This window comes from Mytilus galloprovincialis, chromosome 5 (genome assembly GCF_965363235.1).
Source record: "Mytilus galloprovincialis chromosome 5, xbMytGall1.hap1.1, whole genome shotgun sequence".
Taxonomy (NCBI): domain Eukaryota; kingdom Metazoa; phylum Mollusca; class Bivalvia; order Mytilida; family Mytilidae; genus Mytilus; species Mytilus galloprovincialis.
This window is the reverse complement of record NC_134842.1, coordinates 54,863,043-54,885,618: the sequence shown is the minus strand read 5'-3', so window position 1 is coordinate 54,885,618 and position 22,576 is coordinate 54,863,043. Positions and strand designations below refer to the sequence as shown.

The window sequence follows — 22,576 nt, the reverse complement described above, 5'->3', positions numbered from 1 at the left end:
ACTCCATTCCATTATTCAAAATATCCATTTCATTATTCAAAATTGGCTGTTTCTTAATTTTCACGCGTATTTTGGCATTTAGGTCTTCTAATATTCGTTGCGGAACATATTGACTATATAAATTTTGTTCCTCTAGTAATCAGCTTTCGAACGAGGTATAAGGTTTATCTATAATAGGGGCTAAAGGGTCGGCACCGTCCATTCCATTATTCAAAATATCCATTTCATTATTCAAAATTGGCTGTTTCTTAATCTTCAAGCGTATTTTGGCATTTAGGTCTTCTAATATTCGTTGCGGAACATATTGACTATATACATCTTGTTCGTCTTGTAATCAGCTTTCGAATGAGGTATATAGTTTATCTATAATTAGGGGCTAAAGGGTCGCCGCAGTCCATTCCATTATTCCAAATATCCATTTCATTATTCAAAATTTACTATTAATTTTCACGCGTATTTTGGCATTTAGGTCTTCTAATATTCGTTGCGGAACATATTGACTATATGCATTTTGTTCGTCTTGTAATCAGCTTTCGAATGAGGTATAATGTTTATCTATAAATAGGGGATAAAGGGTCGCCGCAGTCCATTCCATTATTCAAAATATCCATTTCATTATTCAAAATTGGCTATTTCTTAATTTTCACGCGTATTAGGTCTTCTAATATTCGTTGCGGAACCTTTAATAGCTGACTATATGGTATGGGCTTTGCTCATTGTTGAAGGCTGTACGGTGAGCTATAGTTGTTAATGTCTGTGTCATTGTGGTCTTTCTGGATATTTGTCTCATTGGCAATCATACCACATCTTCTTTTTTATATTTCCTCATTTTTATGCATATTTTGGCATTTAGGTCCTCCGTAAACCGTCTTATGGTCATTTCGAATCAAAATATAGCTATTGTGTCACAGTCAATTTTTTCTATATTTTTTTCACTATTCACCGCTTCAATTTGAATAATGAAACATAAACCATTTCATTATTCATTATTCATTTTTCAATATTGAATAGTGAATAGTGAACTATTTCATTATTCATTATTGAATAATGAATAATGAACTATGAATAATGGACGTACTTCAGCGCGGTGGTATAACAGTACAACATAAGAACGAACTATAAAAATCAATTGAAAAGGCTTAACTCATCAGATGGACAAAAATACATTAAGCGCATTCAGCGCATCTGTCACTTCTAGTAAAACACTTGATAGTATAGACGTTACAAAAATTAACTATCATAAGTAAAGCAGACGAGACATTACAGCATTTGCGCTCTGGTATTCTATAGTCTGTAGTATATTGTTAAATCAATCCACGAACTTATAAGAAAGTACTGTTGCACAAAATGTTGGTTATCGTTCATTCTCAAATTACTCGTGAAAGATGCTGTTTTGCTGTAATTTTTTGTTTGATGGATATCATTTTGGTTTAAACGTTGCATATCTATATTATTGGCTAAATAGTGTTGGTCTGCCTAAATTGCACTTGACCGATTCTCAGAGCTGAATCTTTCAAACTTATTTAGAGACGTGTTTAGTTGTTGTTTTTTTTAACTTTCGAGGTAAAGTGTTGAATAAATATTTTGTTAGCTGTAATGTTCATCCTTATCAAAATAGTTGCAGGCTTCACCCAGTTGCAGGTTTATCAAATGGTAAAAGAAATACTGATTTCTGAATACTAGTAATAAGTCTGGTCACGCATTATCTTTTACGATCAAAATAATGCGTTGCCTAATCTTTCACGATCAAGTTTGATGGATATTCAACAAATTCAAGGTTTTCATATACAAATTAATGCTTTTAAGAGAAGAACATACCTTAATTTTATTGTACTATCAGATACACCAAAGATAAAATTTCAAACACATCACGATAAACTGAAATATGACCATGATTATAGGTACAAAAAGCGTGTTATTTGTAATTAATTTCATAGACATGCATTGCGCCTTTTGTGTTTTTTCATAAAGTACTGCATATTTTCTCTATTTTATTTCACAGTTATGTTGAGGAAGTTAAACCATTTTGACAAACATATTTTTTTGTTCGGATTTGTTCCGCGTTTTGAAAATTAAGTGATTTTTTCAAAGATTCTGACCTAGAATTTTCATTAAATGTCTTTCACGATCCGTTACCAGAGCTTTCACGGTCGTTTCTCAATACTTGACCGCCGTTAGATATTCTTTCACGACCATTTCTCTCGTTAAACCGAATACTACGTGTTTGCAATCAACCGAGAACACGTGCTATTTTCTTAAATACAACACATTTTTTTTATCCATTGCGGGATAAATAATTACACTTTATTTTCATTTATAGTTCATGATGTAAAATATTCGTTCCATGCTCAGATTAACGAAGAGTTGTTTTTATGCAAAGAAACGAATGTTTGGCCATTACTATGATTGATTAAGACACAGAGATTTCATGTACTCGTCCAAAAGACAACAACGAAACAACAGTGAAAAACACAATTACCTATAAGACAAACTAACTAGTGTAAAATTACCCGTCGATAACAGCCGGTGCTAATATTCATGAGCACAGCAACTTGCATATACATTTTTATAGATAGTTTAAAAATTGGATCCTCGAATTTTGTGTTCGCAAAAAAGGGCTTAGAGTGTGTCAAATATTTGTTGGGGTAACTAAAATTTCACAGTTTTACTAAATTGATTTTATGATATTGTACCATCTTTTGTGGTTAGAAATAATTTAAAACTAGGAAAATATGTCTTCATTAATTTGTCTGTAAGAAACAACAACGTATAATCATCAATCCGGGCCATTTATAGCCGATTATACGGTATTGTTTTTTTTCTCACGGATGAAGGCATTACGGTTGCCTATGATTACTAGACATTACGGTTGCCTATGATATCTATGATTACTAGACATTACGGTTGTCTATCATTACTTACACCAACTTCATTTGAGTGGACAGTTGTTCCATTGGCAATCATATACCACATCTCCTTCTTTTTGTTTACAAACATCTTTCAGAAAGATCGTTTTCCATAAAGAAATATTTACTATAGAATACTAAGTAATATTATTAGTTACATAGTGTGCTAGTGACCTAATACGGTATATACGGGGTCAGTAAATTCCATATGGGGTGAGAGCGAAGCTCGAATCCCCATATGGAATTTACTGACCCCATATATACCGTATTACGTCACTAGCACACCATGTAACGAATTTATCTTACCGACTATCTTAACGTGTAAAATTTAGACCAGTGACCTATCAAAATGAGCAAGTCTTCATTACAGTTAGCATTTTAAACATGATTAAGAAACTACTCCATTGATCCTACAAAAACAGAGGCCAACATTGACAACTTGTTATTTTGAGTGTTTTATGAATTGATTTTAGTCTTAATCATCAATTTCTTCGTCTTGAAACCTTTACGATTTTTTCTCAGTACTGTTTTGTTTTTAAAAAGGGACGTAACACCACTACTAACCGTGTATGAAATAAGCCCCTCCTCCTTACTACCTTATATGGAATATAAAGGGACGTAACTCCACTACTAACCGTGTATGAAATAAGCCCCGCGTCCCTACTAACCTAATATCAAATATACACGGTTTCCACGAGGACGCTTTTAACCAATCATATTCCTAGAAATGTATAGGAGGTAAGATAAATTTTCATATTTAGAATTTGACAAGTACAGAACATGCATAAAGCCTATATCATCTATCCTATTTCATGAAAACTGCTCAAGACATTTTTTTAATTCTTGTCCGACAAAGTTAACAAAATCTATATTACAATTGATTTTTGATAGGTTTCAGTTTTTTGAACTTTTTTTCTATTACAAACTGTTTTTTTTTTGTTCTACAACTGTATTTGTTTTTTCTAATGGAGATATTAGAATTTTTATAAACTTTAACGGAATCGTTGACATTTGCAAACCTAAATAAAACTATAATGATGTTATTCATTAATAGTTATCCCATAAGGACGCGGTGTGTCAGTGTAAGATCATCCCGATGGCCGGAGGCCAGAGGGTGATCCTACGCTGACACACCAAGTCCGAATGGGATAACTATTTTACATCCCAGCTGTTTTAGATTAGACGAAAAACCATTTACAATTCATAAAATCTAGTTTAGAACGCCACACAACCATTATAATATACTTTATATATATTACTATATGATGTATACCCTTTATGACCCCCTAACACGATGAGTAGATATCAAACAATGTCAACTCGCCCCACTGGCCAATCGGCCCACACTATATCGCCACATTATGAAAAAATTGCCCCACTCTTGTAACCGACTCGCCCAACTTTAAAAAAGTGTAAAATCAAATTGAACAACCAAACCAGTCTGACAACTCATTTATTTAACAAAAAGGGTTTAAACCTCACTGAGTAAAAGTCTGCCAACTCGCCCCAGTTATAAAAATATATTGCTTCTTTTAAGTATGTTAAATTTCTGATAGTTGGTATCCAGTCGTCCTGGTGAAGTGGTATGTGTCGTCGCTTGATATGCTAAAGGTCTTGAGTTCGAATCCCAGCATGTAAACTGGATTTTTTCTACGTAAATTTTAATAGATAGTCAGTCTTCTCCATATAATGAAATATAAGTTTTATACTGGATTTGACATTCCCGCCAAAATGTTACAGAACAAAGGAAAGCATGCATAACAAAGAAACTTAAACTGGGGTGATCTGGTAGTGGTGATCCGGCTCAGATCACCCCTTTTAGAACAAAGGAGCTGGGATGTAATATTTATGTGCGACAAGGATGTTTTCTGAAATTGCAGCGTTGAATCTAGACCTCATTATATTTCTTTTCCTTTTGTACATAAATAAGGCCGTTGTTTTTGTTTTTGTTTTTTGGTTTGAATTGTTTTACACTAGTAATTTTCATATCCTTTATAGCTTAATTTTTTGCATTGAACTTATGATTGCTTCCTCTACTAGATAAAATTGAGAATGGAAATGGGGAATGTGTCTGTCTTGGATGGAAAGATGTCTCATTTGGCACTCATACCTCATTTTTTTTTTATATTTATATACAAAGCACGCAATATGACACCTACTGTGATCCAGATGATTTTAATGATTGGATTCATTCCACATAAGTCAATAAGACAGCAGCCGAACGATAAAAATACCTCTGAGGTATATTTTGGGATAAAATTAGACACAGACGGACTTTCGATGTACAAAACTATACACAATATGCTTAGCTATTTATGTCCCCGCTTTTATAACATTTTTTTCTTTTTTTGGCAAACTTAATATTATGATGTTCAGGTCCTAATAAAAAGTTTACCAATCAATCACAGATAGTAGTGTTTCAGTGCCAGTTCTTCGTGTTTTTTCGAAGTAGACATGTTTTTAGAATGGCATTACATTGTATACAGGTTTAAAAGAGCTCAAAATATTTTGATACTGGACAGTGGTCACTTCATTGGAAACGTCTTTGTTTCACACCGTGAAATTAATCCATAGGAACAATGCATAACAATGGAAAAACCTGCCCAACTACTTTAACAAGGCGAAAAAGATAGTCGAAACGTGAAGCCTGTAAACAATACTTTTTCAATCTGAGCATGCAAACGGAAGATTATGTTATGTTACATATTTTACATTAAACATATTCGCAAAACAAAAACATGTATTATGAGAGTCCCATACACTGTATTGATTGACAATTTTCTCACTAATTCCATGTGTTTTCAAGTAGTAGTAAACTTGTAGTAGCCCACAATGCATTGTAGTTCATTGAATCTATTGGTCAGTTTTTCAAGGCCATATTGGCCTTGTGTTTTGGAAATTATAATGCAAATATATTTTGATTTCAGGAAATCTAGAGTTCCCGACCTTTTAAACTTTGAACAGTACATTTATTTGAAAAACAATAAAACTACATCACCTTTTAATCCAGTCGTTTCATTTTTAGAAAGAACGCCAAGATAATAGCAGGAACAATCTTCAGTTGAGGGATTACAGAAGCATGGGTTTTCTAAGTTCTCGACAAAAGTATATCCTTGATCAGTATTACAACTACATGTTCTGTCGGACGTTGAGTTGTCATTTCCGTACGTCGTTTGACCTTCTCCATTGCAATGAGATTTTTGAAAGGCACATTCGCTGTTCCCAATCGAGTCAAAAATAAAAGGTTGAAAGCGATTTTTACTGCATGTTGCATTGTTCGGATGTGGCTGGAAGACTAATTTATAACCTGCAAATATTATAATAAAAAAAGACGTTCAGTGTTCATGGAATTATTGACAAATAAATATACGTTTAACAATGAAAAAAACACGACATATACTGGCTATTTTTATTAAATGATAATTCCTCTTTAAAATATAATGATATTATTCCACTATGTTAATGGGTACTGTATTTCATGGAAAGGAATACATATATATCTCTTAAAGAACTTTTTGTATAATCAAAACAATGAAGGAAATATTTGTTAAACCATTTATCTACGAATTAGTAAAGATTTAACACGTTTACAAGTAAAATAAATTTCAAAAATGTTAAGATTTCAAATGATATACTAGTACCAGAATTTATAATGTTCGGTGTACTACATATTTCGCTGTATAAATTAGCTTGGAATGTAACATTATACAGGCAAGTATAACTTTCTGGAAGAACACACATAGATTTGGCCCGAAGAGTCCAGTGTGCCTGGGATGGACAGGATAAGTTGTATGCCTCATTAAAGGGCAACACCTATACAAAATATAAAATTCATATGTATTTATTTTGTTATATCAACTTGCACAAATTCATTTGTAATCATGGTGTTTGTAGTTTAGTCATTCTAACTAAAATGTAGTTGTTATTTTACACTTCTTTGTATAAAAACAGTTTTTTAAAAGCATTTGAGATATATATATATTAAAAAGTATGAGATGTTGTATACTTTACTTCCACTACTGCATCGAGTGTGATATGATATTTATTCTCTGGAGATAGTTGAATTTTCAAATTTAAAACACGAGGTTAAAAATTTAACTGTCGAGGGTGGATAAATATCGTATCACACGAGATTTTGAGGTGGAGTCTGTTTCTCTTATAATTTAAGAAGATATGCAGAAAAGCTTACTCCTTCGTTTTGAACGACCTGCATATAATATGTGCTCTTTCTACGTGACGTCTTGTGCATGGTCGCATATTTTCATGACGACACAATAGGAATTTCAGAGGTAGGCAAATACATTTGACGTCATATTGGAATTTTGACCAATAACCTGTATGAATTATTCTGTATGGAATGTACACGGAATATAGTTGGAAAATTGCTTTGAATTCCTACCATATAAGAGTGATATTCCAGTCAAATAGTAGTAGGAATCCACATGGAAAATAGCCGAAAAATTTAAATTAGCAGGAATTTTATGTAGGAACATTGTATATTCCAGCAGGAATATGCAAATTAGCAGGAATAACTTGGTAGGAAAATAAAATTCCTACTAGAAACCTGAATATTTTCTGGTAGGAATCTAAAAATATACGAAATATATATTCACAAATACACAACTGGGTCAATCATTTAAGTTTGAATCAACAAAGAACCAAGGAAAATTATCGAATAAAATCATTTTTTAAAGAATAGACTTTTGGAATGTATTAGGAAATTGCAAAATATGCAAGCTAGAAATTGTGTTATACATAAACATGCAGAAATGAGTGAAAAATTATGAGAGTATGCACTTTTGTTGAAATATGATTGATTACTAAATATTTTTGGTAGGCAGATACAAAAAATCATATTTGATGTATAAGAATTACCTTCCGTCTTCATAAGCCATGTTTTCTTACATTTCTATATTGTCATGTAGTTATGTGACCCTAGCTTGCAGCATTGTGTTCCAACTCAAATTTTCATTTTTTACCCTCCTTTTTGAATTTATGAACTGGAACTTGCTTGCATTTAACACTGCACAATGTGTGTCATTAGCAAACAGGAATTCAGTACAAGATAACTTTCCAGGTAGAAAGATTTTCTGGTTGGAATTAATAAAATTAATTCTGGTAGGAATCTTGAACATGTAGTAGGAAAATAAATAATCAAATCAGATTTTCAAACCAGAAAAAAATCAATACAGACTTTTAAAAGTCAACCTAGGTAGTAGGTTTTGGTAGTAGGAATATTAAAAAATCCAGTCAGAATTTCATTCATTTTCCATGTCCGCCTACTTTCTATATAGAATCTTTGATTCTAGGTAGATTCCTACTACATTCCTACTAGAATCTATGTAGAATCCGACTACTTATTTCGTACGGGGAAGAACTATGATCAAACAAACCACACGTCTATGACAAATGTACCTATCTAAATTAAATAATGAAAATCTAAACCCACTTTTTAATGAAGCCTTTAAATTAACTTAAAGTTAAGTTACTAAGGGAACAATACTTTTTGGTATACTTTTGCAAAAAAATGTGTCACAAGATATGAATATTGACATTAAACTTATTGAGGAAACTAAAACTTTAAAACAGACTAAAATGTTAAAACCCAAATTAAAAAAGAGTTATATCAACTATTATCAAACTCTTATTGATGATAACATATGTAACTTAAACGAAAATAATGAAATATATCTATATAAATTTCTTAAATCTAATATAAAAAACCAAATGAAATACTACCTATCACACCCAAGTAAAGAAACAAGAAACATGTTAACCAAATTCAAAATAAGCGACCATTGTCTCTTAATGGAAACTGGACGATATACCAAAATACCACGAAATGAAATGAATTTCATTTTTTTCTTTAACTGTAAAATAAATAAGAATAAAAGAGAAATCTTTTTAAAATATTATATACAAAAATATGTAAATTTTAATACACTTAATTTTACTGATAAACTCGTGATTATACTAAATCCATCAACAGCAAATGTTGTAAAAGCAGTTGTTTCTTTTCTTAAAGGGTCATTAGAACTGAGGAAAGGAGAACAATAACTATTTTTATCATATCTCTTATAATATTGTTGAGTTTTCATTATGTTTGATCATGTTTGTTTTGTCAATGTATTTGCCATAACCAAAATTGGTTTTTGTCTGTTTTGCAAATAAAGAATTATTATTAAATAAAAAAAAAAAAAAATCAGCAGGTCTGGAAAGAAATAAATCATGTAAGAATTATTTTACACTTATTTACTAACTGTTAAAACAACAACGTTGTAATATGGTCAGCTGATCAAAAGTTGTGGTCAGCTATAGAAGATCAGTGAGTATTTTACTAAAATAAGCTGAGAAACATGGTTGATGAAGTGTGCACTTGCAAGTGAATAATTAAACGGCATTGCATACGTATTCATGTGACCTTCAATTCAGTTGAATTGCCTATAAACTTCTCACAAATGTATTTCTCAATTTTGAATTGATATCGTAGGATTGCTACGGATGATTCCGACAACAAAAGTAGGCGTGTTATACACTATTGTGAAGATAAATCAATTTAGATTTACGAAATAACAAGTTTTAGTAGGGGTGACAGCCGAGAAATCGGCATATAACGGAATTTCGTCACCGCCTGACATTTTTCTAAATCGAGAGTTAAGTACCTTTTGTTTTATAAAGGTATATGGAAAACAAAATTCTGAGACGAGTACCTGTGCTTTAAGGTTTGTAATTATTTATTTCATTCTCATATAATCTCCTTGATCAACTACATGCAAAAAAAAAAGTGCAGTTTACGCTATAGTTCATGTAAGAGGCCGAAATTATTGCACACATAAAAAGAAACACACAAAAAAAACACCAAAACAACCTCAACACCTTACATATTCCATGCATTTGTAACACTTTTATGGATTAACTTTCATCAGGAACTCTCAAAGATAGATATTTTAAAGCCAAAGAACGTATAAAAAGGATAGGAGTGAAGAGCTATATGACCAATAAAGGAACTACACATTCGCCACATTCTTTATGTGCCTTTTCAAAGTCCGGTTGTCCTTACTTAAAGTTATTATATTTGTTTTCTTTTGTAAATTGCTTTGCTATTAATTATGCCGTTAGTTTTCTCAATTGAATTGTTTAAGATTTTTTATGTCAGCTCAGGGCATTTTATAACGACTTTACGATTGCAGTATTTTTCATTATTGAAGGTCGTGCGGTTGCCTATATATAACCGCTTACATCTATTTTATTTTAACTTTCTTGAACAATTGTGTCATTGGCAATCATGCCAAATCTCCTTATTTTTTGTGCACTGTTCGAAAGATAAACATATGCGAATTTCGGTGAAGAGATTTGGAATCTACAAAATTAGACTTTGCATTTCTGTAACAATTCTTTATTAATAATTCTTTTTTTTTTCAAGCCTTCGACTTTTGTCGAAAAAGCTAGACATAGCGATCCTACTTTCTGTCGTCCGCGTCGTCGTCGGCGGCGGCGGTGGTGTCCACAAATATTCACTCGGTGGATAAAGTTTTTTAAATTTTAATAACTTTCTTCAACTATCATGGATTTCTAACAAATTTGGACAAAAGCTTGTTTATGATCATAAGATAGTATCCAGAAATAAATTTTGTAAAAAAAAATCTTTTTATCCGTATTTTACTCATAAATGACTTAGTTTTTCTGCCAGTTAACGTTACATTTACTCTGTGGTTAAGTTTTTTAAAAATCCTAATATTAACTTTCTTTAACTATCCTGGATTTCTACAATTTTTTTTTTAAAGAAAATTGATTTTAGAAAAAAAAGACCTAAAAATGCATATTTATCCGGTTCTAAAAAAAAACGTCGGTGATGTTCTTCATCAAAAGTAAGGGCAAATAATCTTCAAGCTAATTGTCAATTTAAAAAAGGGTACATTTGCTCGATTTTAAGTAAATGTTAAAAGTAATTGAAAAACATGCATATATATGTTACAGTAAATAGGTGAAATTAGGAATTACATGTAGTTACTAAACATTTCAGTAAATGCCTGTAATTACTAGCCAATTTAGTAATTACATGTATTTACTAGTTGTTTCAGTGATTACTGATAATCACTGATTTTTAATGTCATTTTTACAGCTATTTACCAACTTCATGTTTTTGTTTTAAAATTCAAAACATAATTCAAGATATCAAATAAAAAAGTAAAGGGTAGGGTATTTTAAGTGAGCTTATTTAGGGATGTTGGAATATAAGACACATCAAAAGTGCAAAATCTTTAGTGTTTTATGAATTGAAACTGGAAAATGGTTGTTTTATAGGTTTTGAAACTCCGTAAATATATGCATGCAAGACAATGATATCAATTCAAAATTGATTTTCATAATTTTGTTAAACTAAAATCTCCATCATGCACTGTGGTTTAAAACTTTAAAATCATTTTCTCCAAATATCCTGGATTTCTACCAAACTTGGACAGAAGCTTAATGCTTATGATCATAAGATAATATCCAAAAGTAAAGTTTGAAAAAAAATCCTTTTTTTCGTATATTACTTATAAAAGGACTAGTTTTTCCCCAGTTAACATTACATACACTCTGCAGTTAAAGTTTTTAAAACATTAGAATTTATAAACCATCCAGTATTTTTATCCAATTTTGACAGAAGCTTCTTACAGTACTAGTCAAAAGATAGTATCAAGAGGAAAATTTAAATATTTTTGTTGAGCCTGCGATTAACAGCAAAAGAAGACTATTTGTTCTGCAAAACCCTTACAATTTTAATAGCTTAATACATCAATAACCCATCTCCAGCTAGGGGTTGAATTGAAGGTATTCAATGAGGTTCAAATATTCACTCGCAAGTGCACAACTCATCAACCTTGTTTCTCAGCTAATTTAACAAAATAGAACCAGATTGGCTGCTAACAGTGAATTATAATTTCACTATATCATTTTTATTAATGATTTAACAACAAAAAAAAGATATTTATTTTTTTTATATCTAGAAGCTAATGACATAACATTATCTTATCTTTATAAGGTAATAAGTCTAAATATTCTTCAAATTCAAAGTTTTCTTTAAAAAGTTAAAACATAATGCTTTGGGAGAATTTTCCATTTCTGATTTCCATGTCTGCTGAAATTGGTAAAAAATTATCTGTATAATGGTCAACTTTAACCATCTTGGATTAAAACTAAACTTTTACTCTGATTTAACCGAATATTTGAAAGTCCATATTTATTCAATAGATTTTTTTATACAAATCAACCATTCAAAATTTTAAGAGTACTAACTGATCTTCTAGTTAGTATTACCATAACTTTTGATCATCTAACCATAATACAACATTGTTTTAGCAGTCAGTAAATAGGTGTAAAAATTCATTTTAAAATTAGTAATTACTGGTAATAACTGGGCCGTTTAAGGAATTACTTGTATTAACTAAGTGCATCGGGAATTACCTGTAATTCCTAAATTTTAGTAATTACATGTAATTCCTAATTTCACCTATTTACTGTAACATATAGATTAAACCGTTGGGTTTCCCGTTTGATTGGTTTTACACCTGTCAATATAAGAACCCTTTATAGCTTGCTGTTCGGTATGAGCCAATGCTCCGTGTTGAAGACTGTACTTCGATTTATAATGATTTACTTTTATAAATTGTGACTTGGATGGAGAGTTGTCTCAGTCATTGGCCTTCAATTGAACCTTCTTTTCAAAAAATGAAACTCTGATAGATGGCATTAGAACTTTACATGTAGCAATCAATAACACTTTAAACTATTAAAATCAATAAACAATACCGTAGAACACTATAAAGGGTATTTTCAAGTACCTGCAAGTTACTTTATTACGACGTCTTACACATAAACGTCACAACTAACACTCTTTTTAATGATGTCATATGCTTTAACGGTACAGTTTGACAATAAAATAACAATATATATATAAAGTAAAATAACAATATATATATATAAAGTAAAAGACATCACAAAAAACATATAAGGTCACAAATGTGTATTTAGAATATGCGAAAAATATGCATTTTACAACGAAAAAATAGGATTTTGATAATTATTTGGGACTGAGAGGGTTAAAGTGTTAATATATAGAACGAATTATACAATATATAATTATTTTTCAAAATTATTTTATAGGTAAACATTATTAAGGTCATCCGCAAAACTGATGATAATAGATTTAAAAGAGAGAGAGAGAGATGAGAGAAAGAGGAGAGAGAGAGAGAGAGAGAGAGAGAGAGAGAGAGAGAGAGAGAGAGAGAGAGAGAGAACTTTATGTGAACATGCATTTTGTTTCTGATTTGTGATGGGCGTGTCTGAATGTCACGGAAATAGCGGAAATAGCAGAAGTGATCAAAACAATAACGACTCCCTGTTGTTACTAGGAGACATAAGATGGCCGGCATAACAATGTTAAACCTCCGTAAGGATTGGAAAAATGGACCGGTTAGTAAATAGATAAAGCTTAATTGAATGGGGAGACAGTTATCGAATTTAGTTTGTTGGTCAAATTATTTAAAACATAGGGGTAAAACAGACTCATTGTTTTTAACCCGGACAGGACCCCTTGAGCCAGGCTATAGTTATTTTTTTAGGAACAACAAACAAAATAACTCTGTCGATAAAACCTGCTTTAAATTTTTAATGATAACATTTTTGTTTACTATGGAGATTCCGTATATCATCGGATTTCTAATGGTGATTAACTGTGCGCACCACTTAATGCGGACATGTTTCTATACTGTTATGAGTTACAATTTATGAAATTCAATCAAATCAGCAAAGACCCATCGAACAACATCTGATACAAACATTTAATAAAACTTTTAGATATTTGGATAATATATTGGCTCTCAATAGTGACGACTTCAGTATGTACATTTAAGATATTTGTCCGACTGAACTAACTTGAAATAAAGCTAATACTAACAGTGAACACTGGATCTTAATATCTATATTTTTAATAGTAAGCTTAATACCAATATTAATGGTAAATAAGATATTTTTTTTCATTTCGTATTGTTAATTATCCATTATAAGATGGTGACGTTCCCTTGTCTATCTTATGGTGTTACTATATTCCAACTTGTTCGTTTCGCGCGTGTTACTGACGAAATATCTCCATTATTGAAAAATTTATATATCACACACTATTCAAAATATTTATTAAAAATTATCATCGGTACAAGGACAGCACTCGTAAATATAAATCGACATGCATACATATTATACGTTCATGTATTTCACATTTAATCTTTTATGTTACATATTCTACACGAAGCACAAAAAGGTCTGTATTCACCTCAAAAGCTATAACTAACCCTTTCAAAAGGCCTATTAAGAAGGGATATAGTTACGATACTTTTGTCAGGTCATTAAAGATTGCATATTTTGATATTAATATTGAATCACTCACCGGAAATAAACATATTTATTCTAAAACCGGTTGTTGGCATGCTACGGGTTTTCTCATATATTATTTTAATAGTATGGCACAAAATCCCTAGCGGGAGGGATTGTGCTTGATTTTCATATGATGGAGACATACCCTTTCAATCGGTTTAATTGAGGTCTGGAGCTGGCATGTCAGTAACTGTTAGCTATCCTTTGTTAATCTATGTATCACTATCATTTTGCTTGGTTCCTTTAGTTACCTATTCTGACATAAAACTCGGACTTCTTTCAATCTGAGTGTTACTGTACGTATGCTGTGTGCTTGTTTTTTTATACACTGGTAGATGTATAGGGTAGGGCTAAGACTACACTAAACATGTTTAACCCCGCTGATTGTTGCGCCTGTCCAAAGTTAGGAGCATCTGACTTTTTTAAGCCTTGTATGATTTTTAATTTTAGTTCAATGTTTTGGAGTAAAGTATAAAGTTCCTTTTCACTGAACTAGCACACATTTTTGCTTATGGGCCAGCTCAAACCTGCCTCCGGGTGTGGGATTTCCCGCTGTGTTGAAGACCTATTGGTGGCCTTCGACTGCATGTTTTCTGCTCTTTGGTGGGGTTGTTGTCTGTTTGACACATTCCCAATTTCTATTTTTAATTGCATATAAATTTTATCAATTTCTGTGTATAGATAGATATATAGGAAGATGTGGTGTGAGTGTCAATGAGACAACTCTCTATTCAAATAACAATTTAAAAAAAAGTTAAACCATTATAGGTCAATTTACGGCCTTCAACACGGAGCCTTGGCTCGCACTGAATAACAAGCTATAAGGCTGTGGAGTCTGTTTTTGCATATAGTCAAGTCTTTTTTTTGTTATGATTGTATTTGTAATATGTGATATTCTTTTAATAAAGCAAGCAATATCTAGGATTCGATTGTATGAATCATGACTGGCATTTTAAGCGCTTATGGCTTGCTTTCAGTATCAAGCATTCTATAATACTATATAATTTCTATGATTTTCTCTGTGTTTTGTGCATTATTCTAATTTTTTTTTAAATATTAAAGTGCCTTGCCTGTATCATGTGTATTGGTTATTTATGCTATATTTTGTTCATTTTGGTATCCTATTGATTAAGATAAAAATGACAAATTGAATTAAATTAAGGTAAATATTGTTGTTTTCAATATGTGAAATGTACAAAGCAAAGTTTTAACATGTTAAAGTGATAAACAAAAAAAACCGGTTACTACTGAAGTCTTACAAAGAAGATATTTGAGATATGAATTATATATACCTGCAAGACAAACAGAAGAATGAGTATTTTCTTCATTCTTCATGGACTGATACCTTGAGTACCAATACGTGTCATCTAAAACGAAAAAAAATGTGTTTACCTACATAATTAAAGCAATTAATTGTTAATCATCCTTCATATCGAACTTTTTTTATAAACAAGTCTACATTGAAAACTACGTTCAAACCTATGATTGCGTTGAATAAAAACCGCAATTTTGATACGTGTGCATGTAAAACAAATTTCGTTGTAGAAGGGTCTAATTTGTCAGCCGTCATCGGGTAAAAACGACAAATCAAAGAATTCAACTTTATATATAACTAATATAGGACAATGGTGTAGATTAAAAATTCTCTAATTTTTGTGCTATTTTCACATTTCCTGACTGGTGTGAGAAAAATATTTCTCCTCACTAGTGAAAAATCTGTTCTCGGCAAATGATTAGTCGAAATTTGATTATGACGTCAAAATGTTTTGTTTTCTTCTCAATTTTCCTATTGTCACGTCATGAAAAAAGGCGACCTTGCCTGATGACGTCGCATATAAAGAACACAAGTTTCTGAAAACCTTTGAAAAAGAATGATTAAAGTCATCAGAGAAATAGATTCCGACACTATAACTCGTGTATTACGATATTTCTCCACTCTCGACAGTTAAATTTAATTATTTAAAATGCTCGGCAAGCCTCGCGCTTTAAATAATAAAATTTAACTGTCTCGAGTGGAGAAATATCGTAATACACTTGTTGCAGTGTAGGAATCTATATTTACACCACTCCAGACCCTTTTGTTTTCCACATAATTAATAGTGCCAATAATTAACAAGTTCCGGGTCGAATCCGATATCGATACCAATAGTATATTCACCTGTACATGTAACATATTACCTTATCTGTACGTTCCGCATCTGACAGGCGCACCATCAAACGGTGACGTATTAAGGACTTTGCTATATACACGGGTCACAATCACAGGGTTGACACTACTAAATTCAATCATTGTCAAAATGTTTCCTATTGTAGTATTTTAATCAGTAAGACTTTCTAAGATAACAATACGAATACTAAAAATCTGGACTTAAAATAAAGCGTACATTGTATAGGTACAGTTTTCAATTTGTTAGCGGACAAAGACGTAAAACAGCAAATAAAAGAATTCAACTTTATGTACAGTGCTGATGCTTAAAAAATACTCCATTCCAGGACCTTTTGTTTTCCAAAATAATTAATATTACCAATAATTGATAAATTCCAGGTCGACGGGTTCAAACAGAATGATTTTGAAAGCAGAGAAAACTGTGTATCTTATAATCGGCATGACTTTATCAGATGACAATATCAATACTAAAATTAGGCTTACGCATAGTTAAATACTTTAATTCAGTCACGGACCCGCGATATCACGGGTGTGTTCTAGTATATATATATATATATATAAATATAAAAGTCTATTAAAAAGACCAACCAGCAAATTTGCTATGTACCGGATCGTCTGAAATAGGCGATACTATGCAGATAAGGAAAAAAATATATCAGTCTAAACTGATATATATATATATATATACACATGAGAGCCCAGGTGGTCGTGTGGTCTAGCGGGACGGCTGCAGTGCAGGCGATTTGGTGTCACGATATCACAGTAGCATGGGTTCGAATCCCGGCGAGGGAAGAACCAAAAATTTGCGAAAGCAAATTTACAGATCTAACATTGTTGGGTTGATGTTTAGACGAGTTGTATATATATATATATATATATATATAGTGTCTAAAAATAGCAACAATCAACATTCAATCTATCTAGGTGTGGATCAGTTTGTAAATAAACTGATGCAGTTACTAAATTAAATTATATAATTGTCTAAGAATGTAACTTTAACACACTAATGAGTGTTATAAAATTAGATGTTATATTTTATATATTATTCACGCAATATTTCGCTAAACAAATTAGCTTCATCGGGCGTGTGCATCTATCTAGGTGAAATCGGATGCATGACAAAAAATATCTTTGTAGCTTGACGGCTACACAAAATTTGTGTAAAAGTTTAACATATTGATTGATGGGGTATATAAAACATATTTTTGCCGTTTATTGTACATAACAATTTTTAAATCTAAACAAATAGTTGTTTTTGTTAAATAGAATAAAATTCATGATTTATTCCCAAATAAACCTAGATAGAATAAATTATAGACTGATTCCGGCTTGCTTAAAGTCAAGTTGATAATATGTCATAATATATGTGTCGAAACCACATTTTTGTTTTCGTTTTTCCCCCCTTCAAAATAGACGTCGACAGATAAGACCTATCACCCAAATTAAACTTAGGGCAACCAACATGAAGAGTGTCATTAGTAAAGTAGGACATTTTCTTAATTTTTCTATTAGCACAGAAAAAGTATGTGTCAGCGGAAAAGGTATAAGGACAGTCAGCACACATTCAAACTAGAGGCTCTCAAGAGCCTGTGTCGCTCACCTGTATTTACGGATGCTTTGAAAATCACGTAAATTAAGGTTAAAAATTATAATTAATATTAGATATTAGATAGTATAATGATATCTAAGATAATAACAACTAGAGGCTCTAAAGAGCCTGTGTCGCTCACCTTGGTCTATGTGAATATTAAACAAAGGAAGCAGATGGATTCATGACAAAATTGTGTTTTGGTGATGGTGATGTGTTTGTACATCTTACTTTACTGAACATTCTTGCTGCTTACAATTATCTCTATTTATAATGAACTTGGCCCAGTAGTTTCAGTGGAAAATGTTAGTAAAAATTTACAAATGTTATGAAAATTGTTAAAAATTAACTATAAAGGACAATAACTCCTTAGGGGGTCAATTGACCATTTCGGTCGTTTTGACTTATTTGTAAATCTTACTTTGCTGAACATTATTGCTGTTTACAGTTTATCTTTATCTATAATATTATTCAAGATAATAACCAAAAACGGCAAAATTTCCTTAAAATTACCAATTCAGGGGCAACAGCCCAACAAAGAGTTATCCGATTCATCTGAAAATTTCAGGGCAGATAGATCCTGACCTGATAAACAATTTTACCACGTGTCAGATTTGCTCTAAATGCTTTGGTTTTTGAGTTATAAGCCAAAAACTGCATTTTACCCCTATGTTCTATTTTTAGTCGTAGCGGCCATCTTGGTTGGATGGCTGAATCACCGGACACATTTTTAAACTAGATACCCCGATGATGATTGTGGCCAAGTTTGGATTAATTTGGCCAAGTAGTTTCAGAGAAGGAGATTTTTGTAAAAGATTACTAAGATTTACGAAAAATGGTTAAAAATTGACTATAAAGGGCAATAACTCCTAAAGGGGTCAACTGACCATTTCGGTCATTTGACTTATTTGCAAATCTTACTTTGCTGAACATTATTGCTGTTTACAATTTATCTATATCTATAATAATATTCAAGATAATAACAAAAAACAGTAAAATTTCCTTAAAATTACCAATTTAGGGGCAGCAACCCAACAACGGATTGTCCGATTCATCTGAAAATTTCAGGGCAGATAGATCTTGACTTGATCAACAATTTTTACCCCCATGTCAGATTTGCTCCAAATGCTTTGGTTTTTGAGTTATGATCCAAAAACTGCATTTTACCCCTATGTTCTATTTTTAGCCATGGCGACCAACTTAGTTGGTTGGCCGCGTCATCGGACGCATTTTTTAAACAAGATACCCCAAAGATGATTTTGCCAAGTTTGGATTAATTTGACCCAGTTGTTGCAGAAGAGAAGATTTTTGTAAAAGATTACTAAGGTTTACGAAAAATGGTTAAAAATTGACTATAAAGGGCAATAACTCCTGAAGGGGTCAACTGACCATTTCTGTCATTTTGACTTATTTGTAAATTTAATTTGCTGAACATTATTGCTTTTTACAGTTTACCTATATCTATAATAATATTCAAGATAATAACCAAAAACGGTAAAATTTCCTTAAAATTACCAATTTAGTGGCAGCAACCCAACAACGGTTTGTCCGATTCATGTGATAATTTCAGGGCAGATAGGTCTTGACCTGCTAAACAATTTTTACCCCAGGTCAGATTTGCTTTAAATGCTTTGGTTTTTGAGTTATAAGCCAAAAACTGCATTTTACCCCTATGTTCTATTTTTAGCCATGGCGGCCATCTTGGTTTGTTGGCCGGGTCACCGGACACATTTTTTAAACTAGATACCCAAAGATGATTGTGGCCAAGTTTTAAATAATTTGACCCAGTAGTTTCAGAGGAGAAGATTTTTGTAAAAGATTACTAAGATTTACGAAAAATGGTAAAAAAATTACTCTACAGGGCAACAACTCCTAAAGGGGTCAACTGACCATTTCGGTCATTTGACTTATTTGTAAATCTTACTTTGCTGAACATTATTGCTGTTTACAGTTTATCTATATCTTTAATAATATTCAAGATAATAACAAAAAACAGTAAAATTTCCTTAAAATTACCAATTTAGGGGCAGCAACCCAACAACGGATTGTCCGATTCATCTGAAAATTTCAGGGCAGATAGATCTTGACCTGATAAACAATTTTTACCCCTATGTCAGATTTGTTCTTAATGCTTTGGTTTTTGAGTGATAATCCAAAAACTGCATTTTACCCCTATGTTCTATTTTTAGCCATGGCAGCCATCTTAGTTGGTTGGCTGCGTCATCGGACACATTTTTGAAACAAGATACCCCAAAGATGATTTTGCCAAGTTTGGATTAATTTGACCCAGTTGTTGCAGAAGAGAAGATTTTTGTAAAAGATTACTAAGATTTACGAAAAATTGAAACATTGACTATAAAGGGCAATAACTCCTGAAAGGGTCAACTGACCATTTCGGTCAGGTTGACTTATTTGTAAATTTTACTTTACTGAACATTATTGCTGTTTACAGTTTATCTATATCTATAATAATATTCAAGATAATAACCAAAAACCGTAAAATTTCCTTAAAATTACCAATTTAGTGGCAGCAACCCAACAACGGTTTGTCCGATTCATCTGAAAATTTCAGGGCAGTTAGGTCTTGACCTGATAAACAATTTTTAGCCCAGGTCAGATTTGCTTTAAATGCTTTGGTTTTTGAGTTATAAGCCAAAAACTGCATTTTACCCCTATGTTCTATTTTTAGCCATGACGGCCATCTTGGTTGGTTGGCCGGGTCACCGGACACATTTTTTAAACAAGATACCCCAAAGATGATTTTGCCAAGTTTGGATTAATTTGACCCAGTTGTTGCAGAAGAGAAGATTTTTGTAAAAGATTACTAAAGTTTACGAAAAATGGTTAAAAATTGACTATAAAGGGCAATAACTCCTGAAGGGGTCAACTGACCATTTCTGTCATTTTGACTTATTTGTAAATTTAATTTGCTGAACATTATTGCTTTTTACAGTTTACCTATATCTATAATAATATTCAAGATAATAACCAAAAACGGTAAAATTTCCTTAAAATTACCAATTTAGTGGCAGCAACCCAACAACGGTTTGTCCGATTCATGTGATAATTTCAGGGCAGATAGGTCTTGACCTGCTAAACAATTTTTACCCCAGGTCAGATTTGCTTTAAATGCTTTGGTTTTTGAGTTATAAGCCAAAAACTGCATTTTACCCCTATGTTCTATTTTTAACCATGGCGGCCATCTTGGTTTGTTGGCCGGGTCACCGGACATATTTTTTAAACTAGATACCCAAAGATGATTGTGGCCAAGTTTTAAATAATTTGACCCAGTAGTTTCAGAGGAGAAGATTTTTGTAAAAGATTACTAAGATTTACGAAAAATGGTAAAAAAATTACTCTACAGGGCAACAACTCCTAAAGGGGTCAACTGACCAATTTAGTCATTTGACTTATTTGTAAATCTTACTTTGCTGAACATTATTGCTGTTTACAGTTTATCTATATCTTTAATAATATTCAAGATAATAACAAAAAACAGTAAAATTTCCTTAAAATTACCAATTTAGGGGCAGCAACCCAACAACGGATTTTCCTATTCATCTGAAAATTTCAGGGCAGATAGATCTTGACCTGATGAACAATTTTTACCCCTATGTCAGATTTGTTCTTAATGCTTTGGTTTTTGAGTGATAATCCAAAAACTGCATTTTACCCCTATGTTCTATTTTTAGCCATGGCAGCCATCTTAGTTGGTTGGCTGCGTCATCGGACACATTTTTGAAACAAGATACCCCAAAGATGATTTTGCCAAGTTTGGATTAATTTGACCCAGTTGTTGCAGAAGAGAAGATTTTTGTAAAAGATTACTAAGATTTACGAAAAATTGAAACATTGACTATAAAGGGCAATAACTCCTGAAAGGGTCAACTGACCATTTCGGTCAGGTTGACTTATTTGTAAATTTTACTTTACTGAACATTATTGCTGTTTACAGTTTATCTATATCTATAATAATATTCAAGATAATAACCAAAAACCGTAAAATTTCCTTAAAATTACCAATTTAGTGGCAGCAACCCAACAACGGTTTGTCCGATTCATCTGAAAATTTCAGGGCAGTTAGGTCTTGACCTGATAAACAATTTTTAGCCCAGGTCAGATTTGCTTTAAATGCTTTGGTTTTTGAGTTATAAGCCAAAAACTGCATTTTACCCCTATGTTCTATTTTTAGCCATGACGGCCATCTTGGTTGGTTGGCCGGGTCACCGGACACATTTTTTAAACAAGATACCCCAAAGATGATTTTGCCAAGTTTGGATTAATTTGACCCAGTTGTTGCAGAAGAGAAGATTTTTGTAAAAGATTACTAAAGTTTACGAAAAATGGTTAAAAATTGACTATAAAGGGCAATAACTCCTGAAGGGGTCAACTGACCATTTCTGTCATTTTGACTTATTTGTAAATTTAATTTGCTGAACATTATTGCTTTTTACAGTTTACCTATATCTATAATAATATTCAAGATAATAACCAAAAACGGTA

The 22,576-nt window shown here is 32.0% G+C and overlaps 1 protein-coding gene across 1 annotated transcript in view; it reads right to left on the bottom strand.

Moving 5' to 3' along the window:
* LOC143076053 (uncharacterized) overlaps positions 1-22,576 on the bottom strand; it is a 188,089-nt gene that overhangs the window by 157,194 nt on the left and 8,319 nt on the right. Inside the window, exons 2-4 of the mRNA XM_076251681.1 lie at positions 15,611-15,685; positions 6,548-6,719; positions 5,905-6,213 (exon numbers count right to left, since the gene is read on the bottom strand). Of these exons, the coding sequence (XP_076107796.1) occupies positions 5,905-6,213; positions 6,548-6,719; positions 15,611-15,646 (517 nt within the window). The 5' untranslated portion in view covers positions 15,647-15,685. The remainder of the gene's footprint in view (positions 1-5,904; positions 6,214-6,547; positions 6,720-15,610; positions 15,686-22,576) is intronic.